Source organism: Aplidium turbinatum, chromosome 6, assembly GCF_918807975.1.
Source record: "Aplidium turbinatum chromosome 6, kaAplTurb1.1, whole genome shotgun sequence".
NCBI lineage: Eukaryota > Metazoa > Chordata > Ascidiacea > Aplousobranchia > Polyclinidae > Aplidium > Aplidium turbinatum.
In genome coordinates this window covers 1,575,599-1,595,852 of record NC_137477.1, presented here as the reverse complement: position 1 = coordinate 1,595,852, position 20,254 = coordinate 1,575,599, and the positions used below count along the sequence as shown (strand labels likewise).

General features: G+C 39.2%; 1 protein-coding gene and 1 pseudogene across 1 annotated transcript; both read left to right on the top strand.

Annotated features, from left to right (window-relative positions):
* Positions 1-8,712: 8,712 nt before the first annotated feature.
* Positions 8,713-12,495, top strand: LOC145772727 (zinc transporter ZIP1-like). The gene is made up of 2 exons (XM_082584606.1): positions 8,713-9,056; positions 9,828-12,495. Exons 1-2 carry the CDS (start codon positions 8,814-8,816, stop codon positions 10,947-10,949), a joined length of 1,365 nt encoding a protein of 454 aa, XP_082440732.1. The 5' UTR covers positions 8,713-8,813; the 3' UTR covers positions 10,950-12,495.
* Positions 12,496-17,000: 4,505 nt separating this feature from the next.
* LOC145771746 (solute carrier family 25 member 3 pseudogene) lies at positions 17,001-18,683 on the top strand (annotated as a pseudogene).
* Positions 18,684-20,254: the final 1,571 nt, after the last annotated feature.

The window sequence follows — 20,254 nt, the reverse complement described above, 5'->3', positions numbered from 1 at the left end:
TCTTTCGTGCCATGCGGGTACCGACCGCGTGATCACGAGCGAGACATTTAGTGCTGCATTGTAAAAGTGTTGTATGACGTCATATAACAATGGATCAAAGCCTTGTCAGTGACAACCGTCATAAAGACCGCGTGCTGCATTTGTTCCAGGTTGTATAATTTATGAGCTGCCAGTAACAATAGCACGACCGGCTTGCTTTGAACCCCTTTGAAAGGCTGATCTAGTTGTTATTTTCTAGAAAATTTGCAATAGATTGGTCATGTCCTTTGGTTGAAAATAGTTTGTATGAAGATACTACAGCAAATTTACCTGTGGATAGAAAGGCGACTGGTTTGCTGGTTGGAAGTGAGTGTGGTTCGGTTTTGTGGTTGAACAAAGCTGCTCAATAACTTATTTGTTATTATGAATTAGTTTGCTGCAGTTTTGACTGTTATGTAAGTCAGAAGTGTGGTCGCATGCTCAGCAAGTGGTACCAATGAACCACCCAACTTCAAGTGCTATCAATGATGAGGATGGGGTCTGTTCGGTCCCAGTGGTGACTATGTCAACAATCAACCTCCTTTGTTACTTGTCTTAATTTCTTGTATTAGTTTATTTGTTTCATTCCTGTCATTTCTTTCATTGCACCGTTCACATTGTATTGAATGTGGAGTATTATGATGTTCTTTAAAGTCTTATTGGTGAATCTACAGTCTAATCAAAGGATACAGATTAACTTATCGATAAATAAAGTGGACAGTACCACACTAAATTGACGAATTCATGTTCTTTCAATTTAAATGTAATAAACTTAAATTTGCCTATTTTAGTGTAAAACGCTCTACTTTTTTGATTCTTTTATCACAGTACGCATCCTTTTGAATCATTGGTGAAGTCAAAAGAAGATTTTGGTAAAAAGAGAAAAAGTTTGTTGACAAAGTTGTATTTTGATAACTTATTGATGTCTTGATCTGTGTTTTTTTTTTTTTTAAATGAGCACAGAAAAACGACTCACATCTCTAGTTACGCTTGTTCCGATTCGTCGACATTGCTGCTTTTACCCAAACAAACTTTCTGATTCCTGAAGTCGTGATGTTGTTACATAATTATGAAGCATTCTAACTTTCAGGGCTGCCAGTTTGTCTCTTTTACTTGAGCGTCAAAAACCTGTTTGATATCGTGTACTTTGTGTTAGGACAATGAGAGATGCACCTGGCCCAGATAGGCATAAAACGTTGTAGTATTATTTGCAGTTAGATTACTTTGGCAACTGGTGATGAATCAAGCCCAGTAATGATTCAAACTCTATAATTCTTTTATAAGTAAGGCACTGAAAAAGTCGCATTTTTGATGATGATGATGATTTTATAGCTACAGTTGTAGAAAGTTTAGCTTCCAAAGTTGGTATTTGCATGCACGACCACGTGAAGAGACTTGCTTTCGTCGCCTTTATGATGGTAAAAGTTTTATAGTGTAATAGTTTGATTAAATTGCATCTCAAGTCACAGATTTTTTTTTGATTACGTCATTCGCCGTGATACTGAAAAGCCTAAACAGGGGTCGACAGGTGTCGACTACTTTAATTGTTCCATTCATTTCATCACTGGTCGTGCAATTAGTAACTTTGAATTTGCATCCGGTAGCTTGCGATCTTATACCGGTGCATGCAATATGCAGATTTTGTTTACGGATATAAGGAATAAGGATTTTATTTCAATAAATTGGAGATGTAGATTTGGAAAAATTAGTACTATTGGGGATGATGCAGGGGAAAAGAAGCAGAAGTCGACAAAGATTAACTTATTTAAACAGCTTGAATCAATGGGCCACAAACACAACAGTCAAAACGAACGATTTTATACGAATGGCAAATGACAGAGAAGTTTGGAAGGCCATGATCGCCAACGTCTGCATCAGATCAGGCACATAATCATCATCCAGTGCCGGTCTTAGGGTATTTCGGGACCTGTGCGGAATATTCTTTGCGGGCCCCAATGACAATGATCCAATTCAGTAGCGTAGCTAGGTATTTTGAAAAGGGAGGGAGGTGGTTTGACGGTCAGCGGGCGAAGCCTGACGGCGTGATCGCCGAAGGCGACACCCAACGGCGGGGGGTTTGGGGGCCTCCCCCAGAAATTTTTGAAAAATTACTTTGAATTTGGGGCATTTTGAGAGCATGTTCAGCAAAAATTTGGGTAAGAATATTCCTGTAAAATGGTGCTGTCCAGTGCCAAAGCAAAAGGATAAGATCATGTTTTCATTGGCATTTTTTGGAAATAAAGCTATGTCTCTATGTTGAGTCTGGATGCAACCTATTTCGTACCCTGAAATTGGTGCAACAAAATAAAATTTCGACCTATTTCGTCCCCTAAAACGATCGAGAGAAATTTTGAAATGTTTGCGGCAACTCCGATCTGCGACGTCGGCTCTGTATTTTTTTTTTATTGATCTTTTCAGGGTACGAAATGTTCAGGGGACGAAATAGGTTGCACCCATTGAGTTTCTTTGTTTTCTTGTTGCTAATTCCTTTGTTGCATTCACTTGTTGAGTTTTTCCATTGGACATGACATTTTTGGAAATGACTTTTTTGCACTGGTCCCCCATCAGCTAAACCCGGCCCTGCTTCCGTGTCATTGCCTGCCTACTGTCGTGGAACAATTGATTAGTGTTACACGTTGAATTGCCCTCAGTTGGTTAGCGCGTGACTTCGTGAACGAAGAAGCTTCAAGATCAAGCGGCGCTGGTTCGACTCTCGGGGTGTGCGCTTGAGCAACGCATTTCAAGACTGCTCTCCATAATTCCCAGGCAACAATAGTTGGAAACTTCACTCTGTCAATCTCGGTAACCGGCCCTGCGTCAAAAGCCTCTACAAGTATGCAGGGCCGGATTTAGCTGATGGGGGGCCCGGGGCACTTTTAGATCGGGGGCCCCCCGTGCAAAAAAAATGTTCGCGCCGTAGGCGCGAAAACCCATTTCTACGTCTACAGTAGCATCAGTCCAGTACTGCACAGCATTTTGCAGAAACTTTAAAGGCCAAAAGGAAAAAAATAACACAAAATCACATTTTTTTCCACATAGGGGGCCCTTCAAAAGTCGGGGGGCCCGGGGCAACTGCCCCCTCTGCCCCCCCCTAAATCCGGGCCTGCAAGTATGCGAATCTACCAGGAATAACCTATCAAGGCTTTGTCAGTCCGAGGACAAAGATTCAAATATCTAAAAAAGTATATATTTGCAAAACAATTAGAAAGTGTAGTTTTGCCAGTCCCTGTAGTGTACACTTGCTGCAGTCCGTATATTGTTGGTGTGTTTTTGCACTTGGCAACTAAAATTCATTGCAAAACGTATACAGCCTGTTGGTATGTTTAAGCAATAACAAACTAAAAAACGCTCATTTTTTAATTATGTTAGTATCCCCAACCGCTGCTCTACAGTCAGCAGGTTAGTCATGTCTACAGACGTCTGCAGACGTCATTTCAATGTAAAAAAGACAGATTTAATAGTGGTTGTTGAAAGCGGAAGGAAACATTTTTTTAGTTTCTAATGAGGCAACTCTTAATCTCCAGTTACGTTAAAAAGACGTAATCTGCTTGGTTTCGTGGTTATTACTCTTTGCTCAGACAGCAAAATCCGTCATTTTTACATTGATTCAACGCCTGCAGACGTGGAATCAATGTAACAATGACGAATTTTGCTGTCTGGGTGGCCATTTGTGCTTAACTAATACAAATATTGTCAACGTGGACGACGTTGATGTAACGTTAATTAGCACAAAACTCGTAATTTTGTCAGCTCAGCAGTTTTGTGTGAACAACTGAACACATGCCAGCAACATGTTTCAATGGCGTGTTGAGCATCAAGGACTGTCAGCGTTAATCTACCATCGCGGTGGCAGCTTTTTTACCAATTGAAAGATTGTTTCTGAATAATGGTCATTTGTTTTTAGAGAAAGAAAGCGTTTTCTGAGGCTAACTTGTGACAGCAAGAACAAAGGTGAAGTTATAAGAGTTTTTGGAAAAGTAGTGACCAGCACTGCTGCTCACAACATTAGTTGAATATCGTGTTAGTTTGTTTTATGTTTTTCCTTAAAGAATTTTCTTGCACCACTTCCAACTAGAAGTGTTGATAATTGTTGCATTTACAACGTCATTGTTGTCGTGTGCTGGGTGCAGGCGTGCTCGTAGAGAGGAAATCGATCTATTCATGTATTTGCACAAACTTCTGCAGGATATACAACAGCACGCCTTGAAGTAGCTTCGAAACATGTGCATTGAATTATTTGATCATTTTTAACTCATAGGAAGGTCTAAGCCCTATTGCAGAATGCCGACGGCACGAATCGGCGCAATTAGTGAACTTCCAGCTTTTTTTTTATAGAATTATTGATTGATTGTACTATCATCTTGGTTTGCATCAGTGTTACCGTACTATTAATAACGTTGAACGATCATCATGCAATCAAATTTAATTTTGAAGTTGGTGATGCTTTTGTGACAGCTTTGAGTTCTTAAGCAGCAGTTCTGGCGGTGGAGCCAGAAAATGAGTGAAAAAAAAACTTGTAAGTTGGGTTCAATGTGCTTTGCCACCACAGCAATTCGTTCAATTGGCGCTAACACTGAAAAGTTTGGAACTGAAACGGAAAAGAAATTTTTGAAACAGATTGAAACTAGATTTTGTGTGATCAATCTTAGCCAGCAAATGTATTTTTACGTCATTTTAACGTCTAAGGAATGGTTAAAGTAATGGGAAAAAGGCAAGGTCTCCTAGCCGAGAGTAGGTGAAAGGTTGCAGCGCAATACCGGTTTACAACTTTGACTAGCGTCTAAAAGATTTCTTTGCAGACAATCCAGTTACCTACCCAACCTAAAAAATCATTCGTCTACTGACGTTGAATCAAGGTATAAAATTACTGCTTTGCTGTCTGGATAGTTGCGAAAGTGTTTTGAGAGATTGGTTGATTCAGATTGCGAAATAACTATTTGCCAATGAAATTCTGCAATGATAATAAAATATAAGCTTTCCCTAACTCTACTTTTTTGAAAAGCTCTTGTGCACCGCAAAAATTATTTTAAAGAAAAAAAAAGTTTGACTTCGACGGGCGTCGAACCCTCGTTCTCACGATCACTAGGCAAGGATGAAACCACTGAACCAACCGTGCCAACGAAAAAACGCTGAATTCACACGGTTTTAATACAAACTTTTACCAAAATATGCAAATGAGACAAAAATCTCGTGGGAAAAAATATTTCGCGTCCCGGGCGCGAAATTTTATTTCCCACGAGATTTCTGTCTCATTTGCATATTTTGGTAAAAGTTTGTATTAAAACCGTGTGAATTCAGATTTTGCCGCCCCTTCAAGAAAAAGCATGTGAAAATGAAATTTTTTTAATTGATTTAAAGTGGAATTATTGTATGTTTTGAACCAGTAGCGTAGCAAGTAATTTTGAAAGGGGGATTTTAAGGGCCGGCGAGCGAAGCCCTACGGCGTCCTAGCTAAAAACGACACCCAGCGGCAGGGGGTCTGGGGGGGCTCTCCCAGAAAATTTTGAAAAATTATTTTGGATTTGGTGCATTCTGAGAGCATTTTCAACAAAAATGTGGGTATAAATCCCCTAGTATAAATATTCCTATAAAATGGTGCTGTCCGGTGGCATAGCAAAAGGATAAGATCATGTTTTCTTGGGAATTTTTCAGTAACTTAATAAGCTAAGTCTCTATGTTTTCTTGTTGCTAATTCCTGGCTGAGATATTTGAATGTTTGGTATTGGCAAAACTCGCTCTTTTAATGGAGCTTCGTTTAAAATTAGGCAAACTTTGTTTTAGAGACATAGAGACTGAAAGCATCATTCTCAATATCGTGACGTCACATGCGTGCCAAAGGGGGTTGTAACCCCCAAACCCCTTCTCCCCCTTGGCTACGCCACTGTTTTGTCCGTTGCCATTCTGTTTGCTTTTATTTTCCGTGTACTTTTGCATTATCAACAAAAAAACAAAACGTCCTGTCTGAAAGTGCCGCCCCCCAGACGTGCCGCCCGGGGCGGTCCCCCCCCCCCCCTTAGCTACGCCACTGGGCAGTTGAGCAAGTGACAACTGAGCTAGTAACAGTTCAGAAAGTGACTGAAAGTTGGCAAATGGTGAAACTGAGCAAGCCATAACTTGACATGTCACAAGTCAGCAAAATTCAGTTTTGGAAGCGATGACCGAGCATGTCCGAACTGAGCAAGTGAATCCCATTTGCTGACTTGGCAGTAGCTGAAATGTACTTGCTGAGTTGTGCTATACCGAGTGGTCTGACGACCCTTTCGCAAGGTTATGGCATGGCGTTTCATCTAACGAAGTTTTCCAGCTGCTTGAAGACTAAAATTAGCAAGACTGTTAGAGCATACATGCACCGTCTGCTGACGATGAATCAATGTAAAAATGAAGGACTTTGCTGTCTGGGGTGTAGCAGTCGCATGTGGTTGTGAGGTGTAACTGGCAACAGTCAGGTTCAACTGAGCAATATTCGAGCATTACGTTGTTTTCACGTTTAATCACTTGCGAACACCGGAAGACATCTAAGGACAAATTCAATGTGTAAAAATGTCAAGCTAACACAAACAACAGACTTGCCACCAACTGAACTGAAAGGCGATTATTATCGCCTGCAGCCTATGTGGCGTCATGGTATCCACTGATTTGTGGCTGGAAACGTCTGCACGCGCGAGGTTGCTGCGCAAGATGTGCTCAAAATGAGTGAAAAGGGTGCCAGTCTTGTGAATAATTGGTTGGTGTCTTGCCTCTGGTTCTCTTACTCCTGGGTTCGATTCTAACTCGGTTTGTCTGAAAGACTTAACCATAAAGAAATGAGTTTTTTTTTGTAAAGCAGCAAGTAAAATATAAATGATATATTGAGTAAAATGAGCATAATACAAATTGAAAGAAGACCATTCGACAAAGAACCTTGGGCGGATGTGAATACTGTCAGGCGCGGATCTAGGAGTTTTTTTTTCGGGGGGGGGGGCAGAAAATTTGAAAATCAATTATAAAGAAAGAAAAAGATAAAACAGATATGAACAATGATACTACGACATACACGATACGCTAGAAAATAGAGTCCAGTGGTTCTCAACCTTTTTGTTTTGGCGGACCCCTTTGGTCCCTTCGAAGCAGTCGCAGACCGTTAAAAAAATTTTATCTGAAATTTTGATATATCGCTTCTCCTATGATAAAATCAAATGTTTCATAAGTTTCGAAGCGACACACTTGAAAAATTTGCTGAACTCACAACGCACATATGACGACTGATGACATTGACGAAGTTATGTTATGAGCTTTATGTTGGCATACAGCATCAAAAATCAGTAATCTATATGTTGATTTGTTGTTTTTCAATAAATTTTTATCAAAAATCAATAGAATTTTGCGACCGTTTCAAACCATTTCTTTCTTTTTTCATTTCTAGTCAATATTAATTCGTTATAATCTTTGTCATTGCAAAACTTTGAGTGGTGGTAGACTGCTGACTAAAGTTTGCATTTCTAAGTTAAGCATTGATCAATAGACTGCTGTCTCAAAAGAATTAAGTTGAACAAAGCCTTAATAAAAAATTAATGCATTTATATGATATTTTTTTAGTTAAAAAAAAAACAAACCTTCGTGCAAACCTTTGAACTTTCAAAGGACATCGCACCAGTTCTTACCAATTTTTAAATTTCGTAATTTATCAATCATGCTGCAAACTCAGAAACTTTCACGGACCCCTTGAAATCGCTTCGCGGACCCCGGTTGAGAACCACTGAAATAGACATTAAAACAGTCATTTTCATCTATTGTGAATGTTTAAAAAATAAATTTTGCTTGAATAAAAATTGCTAAGCATGCAAAGTAAACTTGAAATCTGGTACAAAACCCTGTATGCAGTGTCCATGACCAATTGGCTATTTGTATGTTTGCAGGCATATACGGTAATTGATTGAAATTATAATGAAGACTAAAAACTATAAAGCAGCCATTCAAGGTTTCAGATTGTTTCAACTGATGTCATTTGGTTCAGCGGTGGCTTCAGCTGAGTCAGCTCCAACAAATGATGCTATTGAAATGTATTTGAAGTTGTATGAAATAAAATAACGGAGTCTGATCGATGGATAATTTCAACCATAATAATAGCAAAAAGCTATATCCCCCCCGGGATAAGTCCGCCGTGGGACTATTATCAGTTGTTTAGAAGAATATAAAACCATTTGATGCGCGGAAACATACAACTTCAACAATTATTTACAAATTTCGGTGGTGGGCCGGGCTCCCTGGGCCCCTCCATAAATCCGCGCCTGACTACAGTAGAACTACCTTTATGAATGCAAGCGTTTTCTAAGCATAGAGCATTTCACAATGCAGTTAAGAATAAAGTGAATCTAATTTGTGAGCAGGTCAGCCACCTACTTCACCCACAACCAGGGCTGTGGAGAAGTCGTTACAAAAAGACCGACTCTAGCTTGATACAAACGATAAACAATAAAATGTTTGTTTATAAACTTTTTTCAGAATATTTTTCTCTTTATTGCGCTCTTAAACGTCACCAGAAAATAGAGGTGTTTGTTCTTGTCGGTTGTTGGAGAAGTCGAAGTTTCAATTTCGATCGTTTACATGAAGGTAGTTTACATGTTTACACGATGATGAAGCTATAGGTAGTTTAAAAAAAATAAACACTTTCTAATCGTTACCAAACTCTTAACAATTCTGTATCACACAGGTCTTAGTGTATGTCTTGTGTAGAAACAATGTTACATTTCGATTTTAATTGTTTATAACATTTGTATTTTTGGTTTCAATTTTTAAGTGAATTTTTAAGTTTAAAGATGGATTTGTTGATGACAAAGTTGCTCAGTGGTCTCGTGTTGTGGATCACTAGTTTGATCTTTGGGATCGCGACCCCATTCTTCATGAGGAGGAAGAGCAAGAAAACCAATTCCGATGGACACGAAAGTTTAGAAAATGAGGATCTCCTCCCAAACGAAGAAGAGAGAATCGAGGAAAATGAAAACCAAGCTCTTCCTTCTCATCACCAGTATTCCTCCTCGTGTTCCTGGACTTCCATCAAGGTGAGAAGAAGACATTCTTGATTTTTTTGTTGATGTTTTCTTCTGCAATACAAGTTTGCGTCATTTGAAACGTCATAGAAGTCTATATCAATCGAGACGTCATAGACGTGCCCTTTAATGTGTCGTCTTGTCATTTCCAATACGAAAGATAGTAAAGGCGAATTTTTTTATTTAATTAACGATTAAATTAATTTTAAACCAATTTAATTTCAAACCCAGATTCTTGAATTTATTTTTGTCCATGTTTTTTTTTTTTGTAGATTCAAACTCTGTAAAATCCGAAAAAGTAGCCAATCTTTTATGTAAAGTTAACAATATCACACCAAATCAGAAGAATCAGTTTATACGCTATACGCTTTTAAACGAATCAGTTTATAAATAAACCGATTCTTCTGATTTGGTGTGATATCATTTACTTTATTTAAAATGTTTTGTCACACCGCGCATCCCAGTGGATCATCAGTTGAATTATAGGAAAATTTGATGAAAAGTTTAGGAACGAAGTTTTGTTTTGGAATCTTTTATGTGTTGGGTTTTTGTAACTGCGTTTTCGTTTCTAAAATAACTGAACCGCGGAATCGAACCCGTGGCATGTATTTGAGTAGGCCATGCCGTACCTCGTACCACTCAGTTCCCAGACAGCAAGTCAGTCGTTTTTACATGTTACATTTATTTTCACTTTTTACATAATGTAAAGAGCGACTGATTTGTTGTCAGGGAGCCTTCCAAATAACTTTAACGCTTCTCTAAACTCGCTTTATTTTTTGCAAGGACGCCATCTGCCGGTACGATTTGACGAGCTTAATCAACTGTTTGTGCGGAGGGTTGTTCCTTGGAATTTGCTTCTTGGAATTGCTTCCTGAATGCAGAACCGATTTTGATAAAATCTTTGCTTTGGCTGAGATCACAACTAGTCTTCCCGTGACCGAATTTGTCATCTGCATCGGACTTCTCGTCGTCATGCTTATAGAACAATTGGTGAACAATGCATGCGTGCGAAAGCGCAGGCCAACGAACCAAGATTTTGACGTCATAGACGAGCCGACCGGGCCGCATGCGGCTCCTAACATGATGGCCAGTTCCACCACATCTCCTTTGCCGGAACGAAGAGGAATCGAAGAAAGACCGGTTCCCGCTACTTTTCTTTCCAATGACGAGTCGTTCCAGAATGGAAGTGCTGGGAATTTCAACGCCGGAATACTGACAGTGCCAAGTACTTCCGCCGATTCAAGCGATGTGATAATTGCACATCCTTCATGCTCCAGTAACGAGACAACGGTGCAGCACACCGCGGACGCGACACGTGCCATCGTGCTGGTCGCGATGCTTTCCTTGCATTCCATATTCGAAGGCCTCGCTCTTGGCTTGGAATCGACGTTGAACAATCTGGTTCAGCTTTTCGTCGCCATTGTCGTTCATAAATGTGTGCTCGCGTTTAGCCTCGGCTTGAAAATCTTCGACACTTTCAGCACCGGAAGGGTTGTACTGGCGGTCGTCTGCATGGGAATATTCAGCACCGGCTCGCCCTTGGGATGCGCGATTGGCACTGTGATGTCACTACCGAGCAGCAACACGACTTCTTCCGGCACCACAACTCTCCCCACCACCACCCACATCGCCATTTTCTTTTCCGAACAATCACTGACCAATGTTCCCGCGACGCTGATCGCTTCCGCCATCCTCGAGTGCTTAGCAACGGGGACTTTTCTATACGTCACTTTTGTTGAGGTCATTCCGCTTGAGTTTAAACACGAGCCCGATAATAACTTCATTGTCGAAGGGCCACACTCCCCTTCTCGACTGCAGACAGGAAAAATTGAGATTAAACCGTTTGTGAAACTTTTAGTTTTATTTTGCGGCTTTGCAGCTGTCACCGGCTTGCAGTTCGTTTGAAGTGTCACCGCGATTTGTCAAAATTTGTCAAATTTAAATTGGTTTATAGTGTCATTGACCTATCGTTGCAATTGGTTTAGTGTTATTGACCTATCGTTGCAATTTGTGTTGTCAGTGAACAAATTGAGGTGCGGTAATAGCTTGGAGAAGGCTTTGGAGGCTCGGAATGTTTGTAGAAGTTAAGAGCCACTGAAGTCAATCATGAAGTCAAGCCATGGGCCGCTTCAGCTCGGCCCCAATAGGCTCGATGAATCTGCAAACGCAATAAGCACAGTTTTGGTGAAGCTGAAATGAACCCACTGGGGACCTAATGTTAAATCAAGTCTCACCCTAACCCTGACGACTTTCAAGCAGTGTCTACGTCATATAGCGTATACCTCACACGATGACATCATGAGGCGTCATGTGACGTATGCAATGCCTTCGTCGCTACGTCCCCCTCCAATGGTGCTGTCCAGTATCTGTAGTTTTACAAAATTTTTAATCTTCTAGTAGTTTTATTTTTAGATAAAGCATTGATGAAGCTTTATGAAATTTTTCATCTATAGTAGTTTAAATACTTTTTAAACTATAAACTGCAACTCAGTGAAGTATTGCAATCTTAGAAATGAGCTGCTGAGGGAGCACCAATGTGGCTACCTGGCTGAGGTTAGACGAAAAGGTTTCCTACTTCTATGCAATGTTGTTATGAATACATTATTAGCTCAATTGTTTCCATTTAACTTCCTGATGAAATATTCTTTTTCAATTTCAAGATAATTGTTATTTTATTGGACTCGGTGTTTTTATTCGGGTTGTCTGACGATACACTCACCTTTTTTGTTGCGTTGTAAGCGAAAAGATTCTAGTGTCATTTGCTAAGGTTAGTTGCAACATGTCAGAGATCATTGAAAATCTGTGCTTTGTTAACATTTTCTTTTAAAACAACACTGTAAAGCTGATTGCATGTATTTTATATTTAGCGTCAAGTTTTACCACATGAAATCATTCAACTCAAACTTGTGCTCATCAGTGGGATTGTGTTGTTATTTTATGATGAAGTCTATTAAATAGCGTCCTGTGATATGCAAATGCGCATTGATAAATTGATTACGTACCGTACTTTATTGCTGGAACATAATCCAGAGTCAACAAAATGGTCGTTTCAGTTGAACAACCAGCAGGGAATGCACATTAAGGGCTGAAGAAAACTCACTACATGGCCCCTGCTCATTGTACTCGTAAAAGTATTAAACGTTATTTGACGTAATAATTCTTCTGTTTCTTTTGGGGGTATTGTAGTTAATTATGTGATGTGACAAATCGTTTTTAATTGCGCCAATCACTTGGTTGAATTACGCTTGGCAACACTTTTGTAGTTTGCACAAGAAGAGCGTAACATTTTACTGAAGACAAAGTCTGTTCCTAGGGAGCCCTCACGTTGTTGCTTTGTGCATTGTCGTTACTTCTTTGGCTTACAATACTTTGTCGTTCCTTTTTTACTGACGTGCAATTAATAAAATGATTTTGAGATATTTGCGGCTGAAATAAACCAAAGATTCGTCAACTCCGTCTAGTGGAACGAGAAATAAAATTGCGCCGATTCGAACTAAGATTTCGAGTTGTGGAGGCTTAAACCAAGTGCAACACCGCGATTAAGTTTAACTCAAAAGCTCCTGATCAGAAACGTGAAGAAAAAATGCCCACTACTGTACCATCGATATTGCAATGACAGAAACCCCATCAATTAGAACGATCAAAGCAGTCTGAAGATGCGGCCTGACTTGTCACATTTTCAGGTTTACTGAACTTGGCCTACTATCAATTTACGGTAGGCCTACCTATAATTGAATTTGTGATGATAATTTTGCGTATCATTGTGGTATCTGATTGGTAAGTAAAGTTACATCTTTCTCTTTTTTATTATTCACTGAAATGGGATTTTAGAAATTTCACATTCAACTTTTACTGATTCAGAAAAAAATTCAAACAAAACCCATATTCTGAAACTAAGATAGACTATAAACAAATGAAAGCAAGCAACCACACGGCATTTAACATACTGAACATAAACTATCTACGAACGTTTTCGGCCATACACATGTTAGCCCTTTCCAAGTAACAAAAAAATAACTGATTTTACATCATACATTGAAATAAATACTTGATCTTCACACTAAATTGACGAAATGCATAAGAATGAAACGACAAAGCAGAGGAGAAAGGCACATCACATGGCGGTTAATTCTGCGAGGCAAACACGCATCACATGATGAGTTAAGAAAAGACGTTAAGCAAGTAAGAAGCACCTGCGGCAAACAACTGCGAATTGAGGCTAGGATTGCATGATTTTATTAGCAAAGCCTCGTGGATTTTAGTGTCAAACTCGGTGAAACATTTACGCAAAACTCTAAAAAGATTTCAAGGATGGTTTGTTGTTTAAACATGATTGCCAATCGAATGTGTGATTTATTCGATTATATGATATATTAAAGTTTAAAGTTTGAAATTGGTTGGCTGAAAATGAAGGTTGACTATAGGCCTACGGTTGAGTGAAATATTAAAAAAGCAAAAACATTTCTTGTGACTTCTCTTTACTTTGCTTCCAAAGTTAAATAATACAAATGGCTACTGGCTATCTATGAGCGTTAATTGTAGCGGACGTCGAGTAGTCCAAAGCATCCGCTCATACCTACAGGTACAGCTGTAAATTATTGTAGCAACATCCCGAGCACATCGGTGGTGGGGATAATCCGAGAATCATGTCTGGATAGGATGTCTACACGCAGTGTTTGTGCAAACCGTGCGATCGCACAGGGCCCGCAAATTAGGGGGCCCACAATTTACTTAGAAAATGCAGTAATTTTTGTCATTTCCAATGGAAAAAATTCAATTCCGATTCACAAGCAAGTACCGGTATCCTTGAAGTCAGTTGCGGCGTTAGGGATTAGCAACCAGAAAACATGGAGACTCAGCTTTATTTTCGAAAAATGCCAGAGAAAACATAATTTTATTCTTTTGCAATGCCACCGGACAGCACCATTTTACAATTAATATTCATACCCAAATTTTTGTTGAACATGCTCTCAGAATGCACCAAACGCTCAGAATCCACTCAAAGTAATGTTTCAAAAGTTTCTGGGGGAGGCCCCCCAGACCCCACTTCGCTGGGTGTCGCCGACCACGCCGTCAGGCTTCGCCCGCCGGCCGTCAAACTCCCCCTCCCCTTTCAAAATACTTAGCTACGCTACTGAATTGGATCATTGTAATTGGGGCCCGCAAAGCACATTCCGCACAGGGCCCGAAATACCCTAAGACCGGCACTGCCTACACGTATGAGTTTATTGCAGAAAACAAATCTTCAAACCATCCGGACGCATTAACCTCAAAAGGTTACAACCGAAAAATGCCTAACTAACAGAACGTGGTGAACTGAACCAAATCATGACTCGTAACATAAATTAAACTGACACCTCAACTGAACTGGTACCATAACTGCAAACAAAGCGTGGTGAACTGACTGAAAGATGCCACGATTCAATGACTGAAAAAAAATCATAGTAAGACCAAATGATAAATAATAATAATGGTATGGTTTTATTTATTGTGTCTCTACAACAGCTAAGGCCTTTTAGCGACAGGGCTCATGTTTAATTTTATATCAGGTTTTACGATGTTATCACATTATTACCCGATTTATTCTCACTGCGTTATGCAAGAAAGAACACAATCGGTATCGTTTTTAAAGTCTTTGGTTTGACCCGACCTGGAATCGATCTCAGATCTACCAGCACCAGAGCCGAAGACGAAACCACCCGGCCACTGAGCTGGCGAGGCCAAATAATAATAATGTTATGGTTTTATTTATTGTGGCTCTACAACAGCTAAGGTCTTTTAGCGACAGGGCTCATTTTTAATTTGTATCAGGTTTACGATGTTATCACATAATTACCCGACTCATTCTCACTGCGCTATGCAGGATAGAACACAATCGGTACCGTTTTTAAAGTCTTTGGTTTGACCCGACCTGGAATCGATCTCCGATCCACCAGCACCAGAGCCGAAGACGAAACCACTCGGCCACTGAGCTGGTTAAATGGGTAGGCACTTTTACATCACCGACTCGTCGAAGAGTGCCTGCTTTTCAATGTGAAATTGCTTTGTGTTTTAGTCACAATTTCGACTTGTTAAAGAGCGGGGAAACCCAAATTAACTTTTTGCGAGTTTTTTGTTTCAGCGTGATGTCATTGTGTACAACATGCGTTTTAGCAAACAAAAAATCCAAATTTTGTTGCCCTCGTCTCGCTAAAGCCGCTTTTGTTTGATACCCGTTTGCGAGGTCTCGCGCGCATGAAGCTGTGATGCTGTTCGCTATGACGTCACAAGGTACATATAGTTGTGGCCAAAAGTTTAAGACCAGACTTGACTTATGACCATTTTTGCATTACTTCAAAATGCTGCATCAGATATTGTTTCATTTGCATCATCTTTATGCATCATCTTATATCTGATGCAGTACTTTGAAGCAATGCAAAATCGTCATAAATCAAGTCTGATCTTAAACTTTTGGCCACAACTATATGTACCTTGTGACGTCACAGCAAACAGAATCACAGCTTGATGCGCAACGAGACCTCGCAAACGGGTATCAAACAAAAGCGGCCTTAGCGAGACGAGGGCAACAAAATTTGGATTTTTTTTTTGCTAAAACGCATGTTGTACACAATGACATCACGCTGAAACAAAAAACTCGCAAAGTTAAGTTGGGTTTCCCCGCCCTTTAAAGTGGCTACTATTAAGATCCTTCTTGCACTCAGTTCAGTTGCAGAAGAAAAAATAGTATTAGTAGAGGGTGGGAATCGAACCCACAAAATCGAAATTACTACTCCTCTGCCTTAACCATTAGGCAACGGTGGTTGTGGTGACTGGTGAAGCATTCAGTTAAATTTCTTTGTATCAAAATTTTTCGATCAGAATATCACGTGTCGAGTCACATGACTGAAATCAGCTGAATCGCGAATGAACATGTCACGCATGATTGCGTACCTTTTCGACGAGTGGGTAATGTTAAACTGCCTACCGGTTAAATGAGGCCAAATGAAATTCGATGCCAGACGCACTGGTTTAAGACAAGACCCAGTGTGGTGGAATGCTCCAAGCGATGCACTTAATCACAAAACACAAACGCACTGTTGCATGCAGCAGATGCACAACGCTAAAAAGACGTAAAAGTACGTGTATGTGTATCAAACTACCGATTGCAAGAATACGCTCAAATTATTAGATAGCGTTCCAAATTCCTAAAAGGCAAACAAATACTTAGCAAATTTCTAATCATGACACACTCGACTTATAGCGAAACTACCGGGACATCAATAAGACACAAGGGAACACAATAATGCCGCAAAGAAACAGCCGCAGGAGCTACAAGCGATCCAACTCAGAAAATGCAAATAACAAAATAGCTGCCGAATTCAATATGGTAGTTACCAGCTACCCTAAATCAAGGTTTCTTTGAATTGTCCTTTCTCTGCGAGTTCTTTATCGATTTCGAAAATTTTGCGACTGAAATGACCACTATTCTTTTGTTAATTTGTCTAAAATCTAAATCTAGCTATTCCCCAGGACTAAATTTTTCTTGATTCCAAAAGTGCAGTCAATGAATGATGTAGCCAAGTTTCCATATGAATAAAAGTAATATGCTATATTTTTTTCTATTTGTACATTGAAATGGTAGCGGCGCAGCGAGTAGCAACCCGCTCATACATAGCTGATTAGCTGCAATCATGACAGCCACATCCTGAGCATGGTAGTGGTGAAATAAACTTGATTAATTAAAACTTTGATAAAAATCTGGCAACTCTCAACTTCAGCCTGACTTTGACGACGAGAGCTCATAATTAAGCTAGCCTATTCAATTCAATATTCATACGTGATTGCGGTGATTACAGTTGGGTAATTGACTTCGCTTTCGTCATGTTGGTAATCGCTATAAGTAGGTGAGTCTCAGCGAACATAACAAAACTGCGGAAAAACTTTTCGTATCCGTCAAGTAAATCATAAAAATACGAGATGGTGTTTCCAAAGCCATTAAAAAATCCTTTTTGTACTCCTTCTTTTATTGTTCAATGCAAAGAAGAATCTACAAGTACAGGTGACATAGTGAAAAGAAGTATGGGTTTACTTTCTGTAGCTGAAAAAGATAGCTGTGAATTTGGCTCCATGAAATATTATGTCCTCTGTGGATTTGGAGGAATTTTAAGCTGTGGACTCACTCACACAGCAATGGTGCCTCTAGATTTGGTAAAATGTCGCATTCAAGTTGATCCTGAGAAATACAGGGGAATGTTTTCAGGTTTTGCTGTCACAGTGAAGGAGGAAGGGTTGAGAGGACTTGCCAAAGGCTGGGCACCTACTTTCATTGGTTATTCTATGCAAGGCTTAGGAAAATTTGGGTTGTATGAAGTGTTTAAAGTTTTGTATAGTGATCTACTTGGACCAGAAAATAGCTATGTATGGAGAACATCAATGTATTTAGCAGCCAGTGCTTCTGCTGAATTCTTTGCTGACATCGCTCTTTGTCCAATGGAGGCATGCAAAGTTCGAATCCAGACACAGCCAGGTTTTGCAAACACTTTAAGGGAAGTATTTCCAAAAATGCGAGCCCAGGAAGGAATGGCAGCTTTTTACAAAGGACTTGTTCCATTATGGGGAAGGCAAATTCCTTATACAATGATGAAGTTTGCTTGCTTCGAAAGAACAGTTGAAGCTATTTACAAACATGTGATCCCTAAACCTCGGTCTGAGTGCAACAAAGGGGAACAGTTAGTGATAACATTTGTTGCCGGCTACATTGCCGGGATTTTCTGTGCCGTTGTTTCTCATCCAAATGACTCTATTGTCTCTGTTTTAAATAATGATGAAGGCAGCACTGCTATGGAAGCTCTAAAAAAGCTTGGACCTAAGGGCATTTGGAAAGGTTTGTCTGCTCGTATACTGATGATTGGGGCTATTACGGCTATGCAGTGGTTTATATATGATTCTGTGAAAGTATATTTTCATTTACCAAGGCCCCCACCACCAGAAATGCCTGAGAGCTTGAAAGCAAAACTGGTACAAAAAGAAAAGCTCACTAAATAAACTTTTAGAAAATATTGGACTTCATAATATTTTGGGGTTTCGTATTTAAGCTTGAACAGTGTTTCTTAACCACTGTGCCAAGCATGTGACTTGGTACATGCATGTGCATTTATTGGTTGCCTTGTTTCAGGATCTGTCCTTTTTATTTCACGCTCAAGTAAAGACACAGAAGCTCGCATAATTACAAAAAGATGCTCTGCTATGCAATTAGTGTAAAAAATAATGTAATTCATGAAAAAAGAAAAAAGCATGAAAAAAATTGTGTTAAGTGATAAATTATGAAACCGTTATTCATGGTACCAGTAGCCTAGTACTTACGATACTTTAGGCTTTTAAATAATTGAGCATTCAACCCTCTTGATCCTCGATTAAAAGTTCAGAATATTGTTTATTTTATGTTCACTGCGCTTATACATTTTCATGTTATCATGATTCTGCGATGATCAGTTTTTATTAAACCTAGCCAATTATTGCCAATGTTTTTTATTCAAGTACATGTAAACTTTAGCTTAAAAGACACTAGCCTACTCAATGTTGTATGGGCTGCTTTATCGATTTATAAATATATTGTCTTTCAGGTTTTACTTATCCTTCTTGGTATTTCATGTCTGCTATTTGAACAATATTTCATTGCAGTAAATAATGCCACACTTACCCAGGACTTTTAGTATAGCTGTTTGAAACTAATATATTTGTTGGAATAGAATTTTATTTCATAAAAAGTAACTGAGGATTGTAAGTTAAATCAGTATTTATAGTTTTCAGCTATTTTTATGTGTTGACTCATGATCCTCCTTGAGTAGCCTAAACCATGGCCATAGTGAGTTGGTACAAGGTCATATATATAACAGGCCTTAAAACTGGTGATTTTTTCCGGCAGTCTTTGTGGCCTATCGAGAGCTCTTTCTCGGCGGCCAAATCTGTGTGCTTGGAGGCCAAAATACAAATAACGATCGCACAAGTAAATAGAATTAAACTTGCAACAAGGCCAAAATGATCACTTAGTGTTGAGTCGGGGTGACGACCTGCTATAGAATCGTTGTACCACGCATTAAATGCTTCATCGTGATTGTAATCCGGTATTGTGGGACCATCTAACGACCCTAAATTGTTTTAACTGCTCGCAGCTCAGTAAATTGTTTCAACTGCATACCGCCTTTCATAAAACCTGACCATTCATACCGTTATGATGTTACCATTGAGGGTGTGAAGTCACTAACCCACAGCGGAAACATTCCTCAACTATGAAGACACGTGTTTTCCCTTCGGATATCAACTAACCTGCCCAGATAACATAATCCGTCATTCGTTAAATCAGGGTAAAAATGACGAATTTTTTTGTCTGGGTAGTTCTCCTTTTTAACAATGATTCAATGTCCGACAACATTGAATCGACATAAAAATGACAATATTGCCAGCCGATGTAAATTAGCACTTCGGGAATTACAAACATGACTTATAGTTGATGATCTCAGCTGGATGTTTTCCATACAATAGCAAATGTTTCCGCACAATGCAACAGTGGTGATTAATGATTATGACGCGCTGACCTAATTCTGCATCACTCTTTGATACTAGATATTTTCGACAGTTAATCCACGATCATTCTATTGTGAAATTAAATAACTAGCTAGAAGAATCCGGCGGCCAAATTGGTCGACTGAGAAGGTAGCACCGGCGGTCATTCAAGTACTACTTAGCGGCCATGGCCGCCGGTTGCTTTAAAGCTTGTATAATATGTATTGTATAAGCATAGTAAATGGGATATATACGTTAAATTATTGAATGATGGATTATGAAGTTCAGTGATTATGGATGTTGCTGGCAAACTAGTTTTATTTTTCAATGACAAGAACTAAAATCATTGTGTTGAATGTGTTGTGACTTAGTGACTTATATTTCAGTAACTCGTTTATAATGTAAAGATAAAGTCATATTAGATGTTTTTGTCATAAAGGTTATATATATCTATGTTTTATTGTTTATTTTTGTGTCTGTTATGATTTTTCTTCTATTGTGAAATTTTGTTTGCCTTTAATCAAATATTTAAAGTAATATATGAAATGAGCTGATTGATAAAACTCATCACCTAACAATGCATAATAACATGTACCGGAGGCAACATTTTGGCCGGAGGCAGGATGTTCCGGCCTTTGGTCATATCTACTTTATGTACATAATCAATG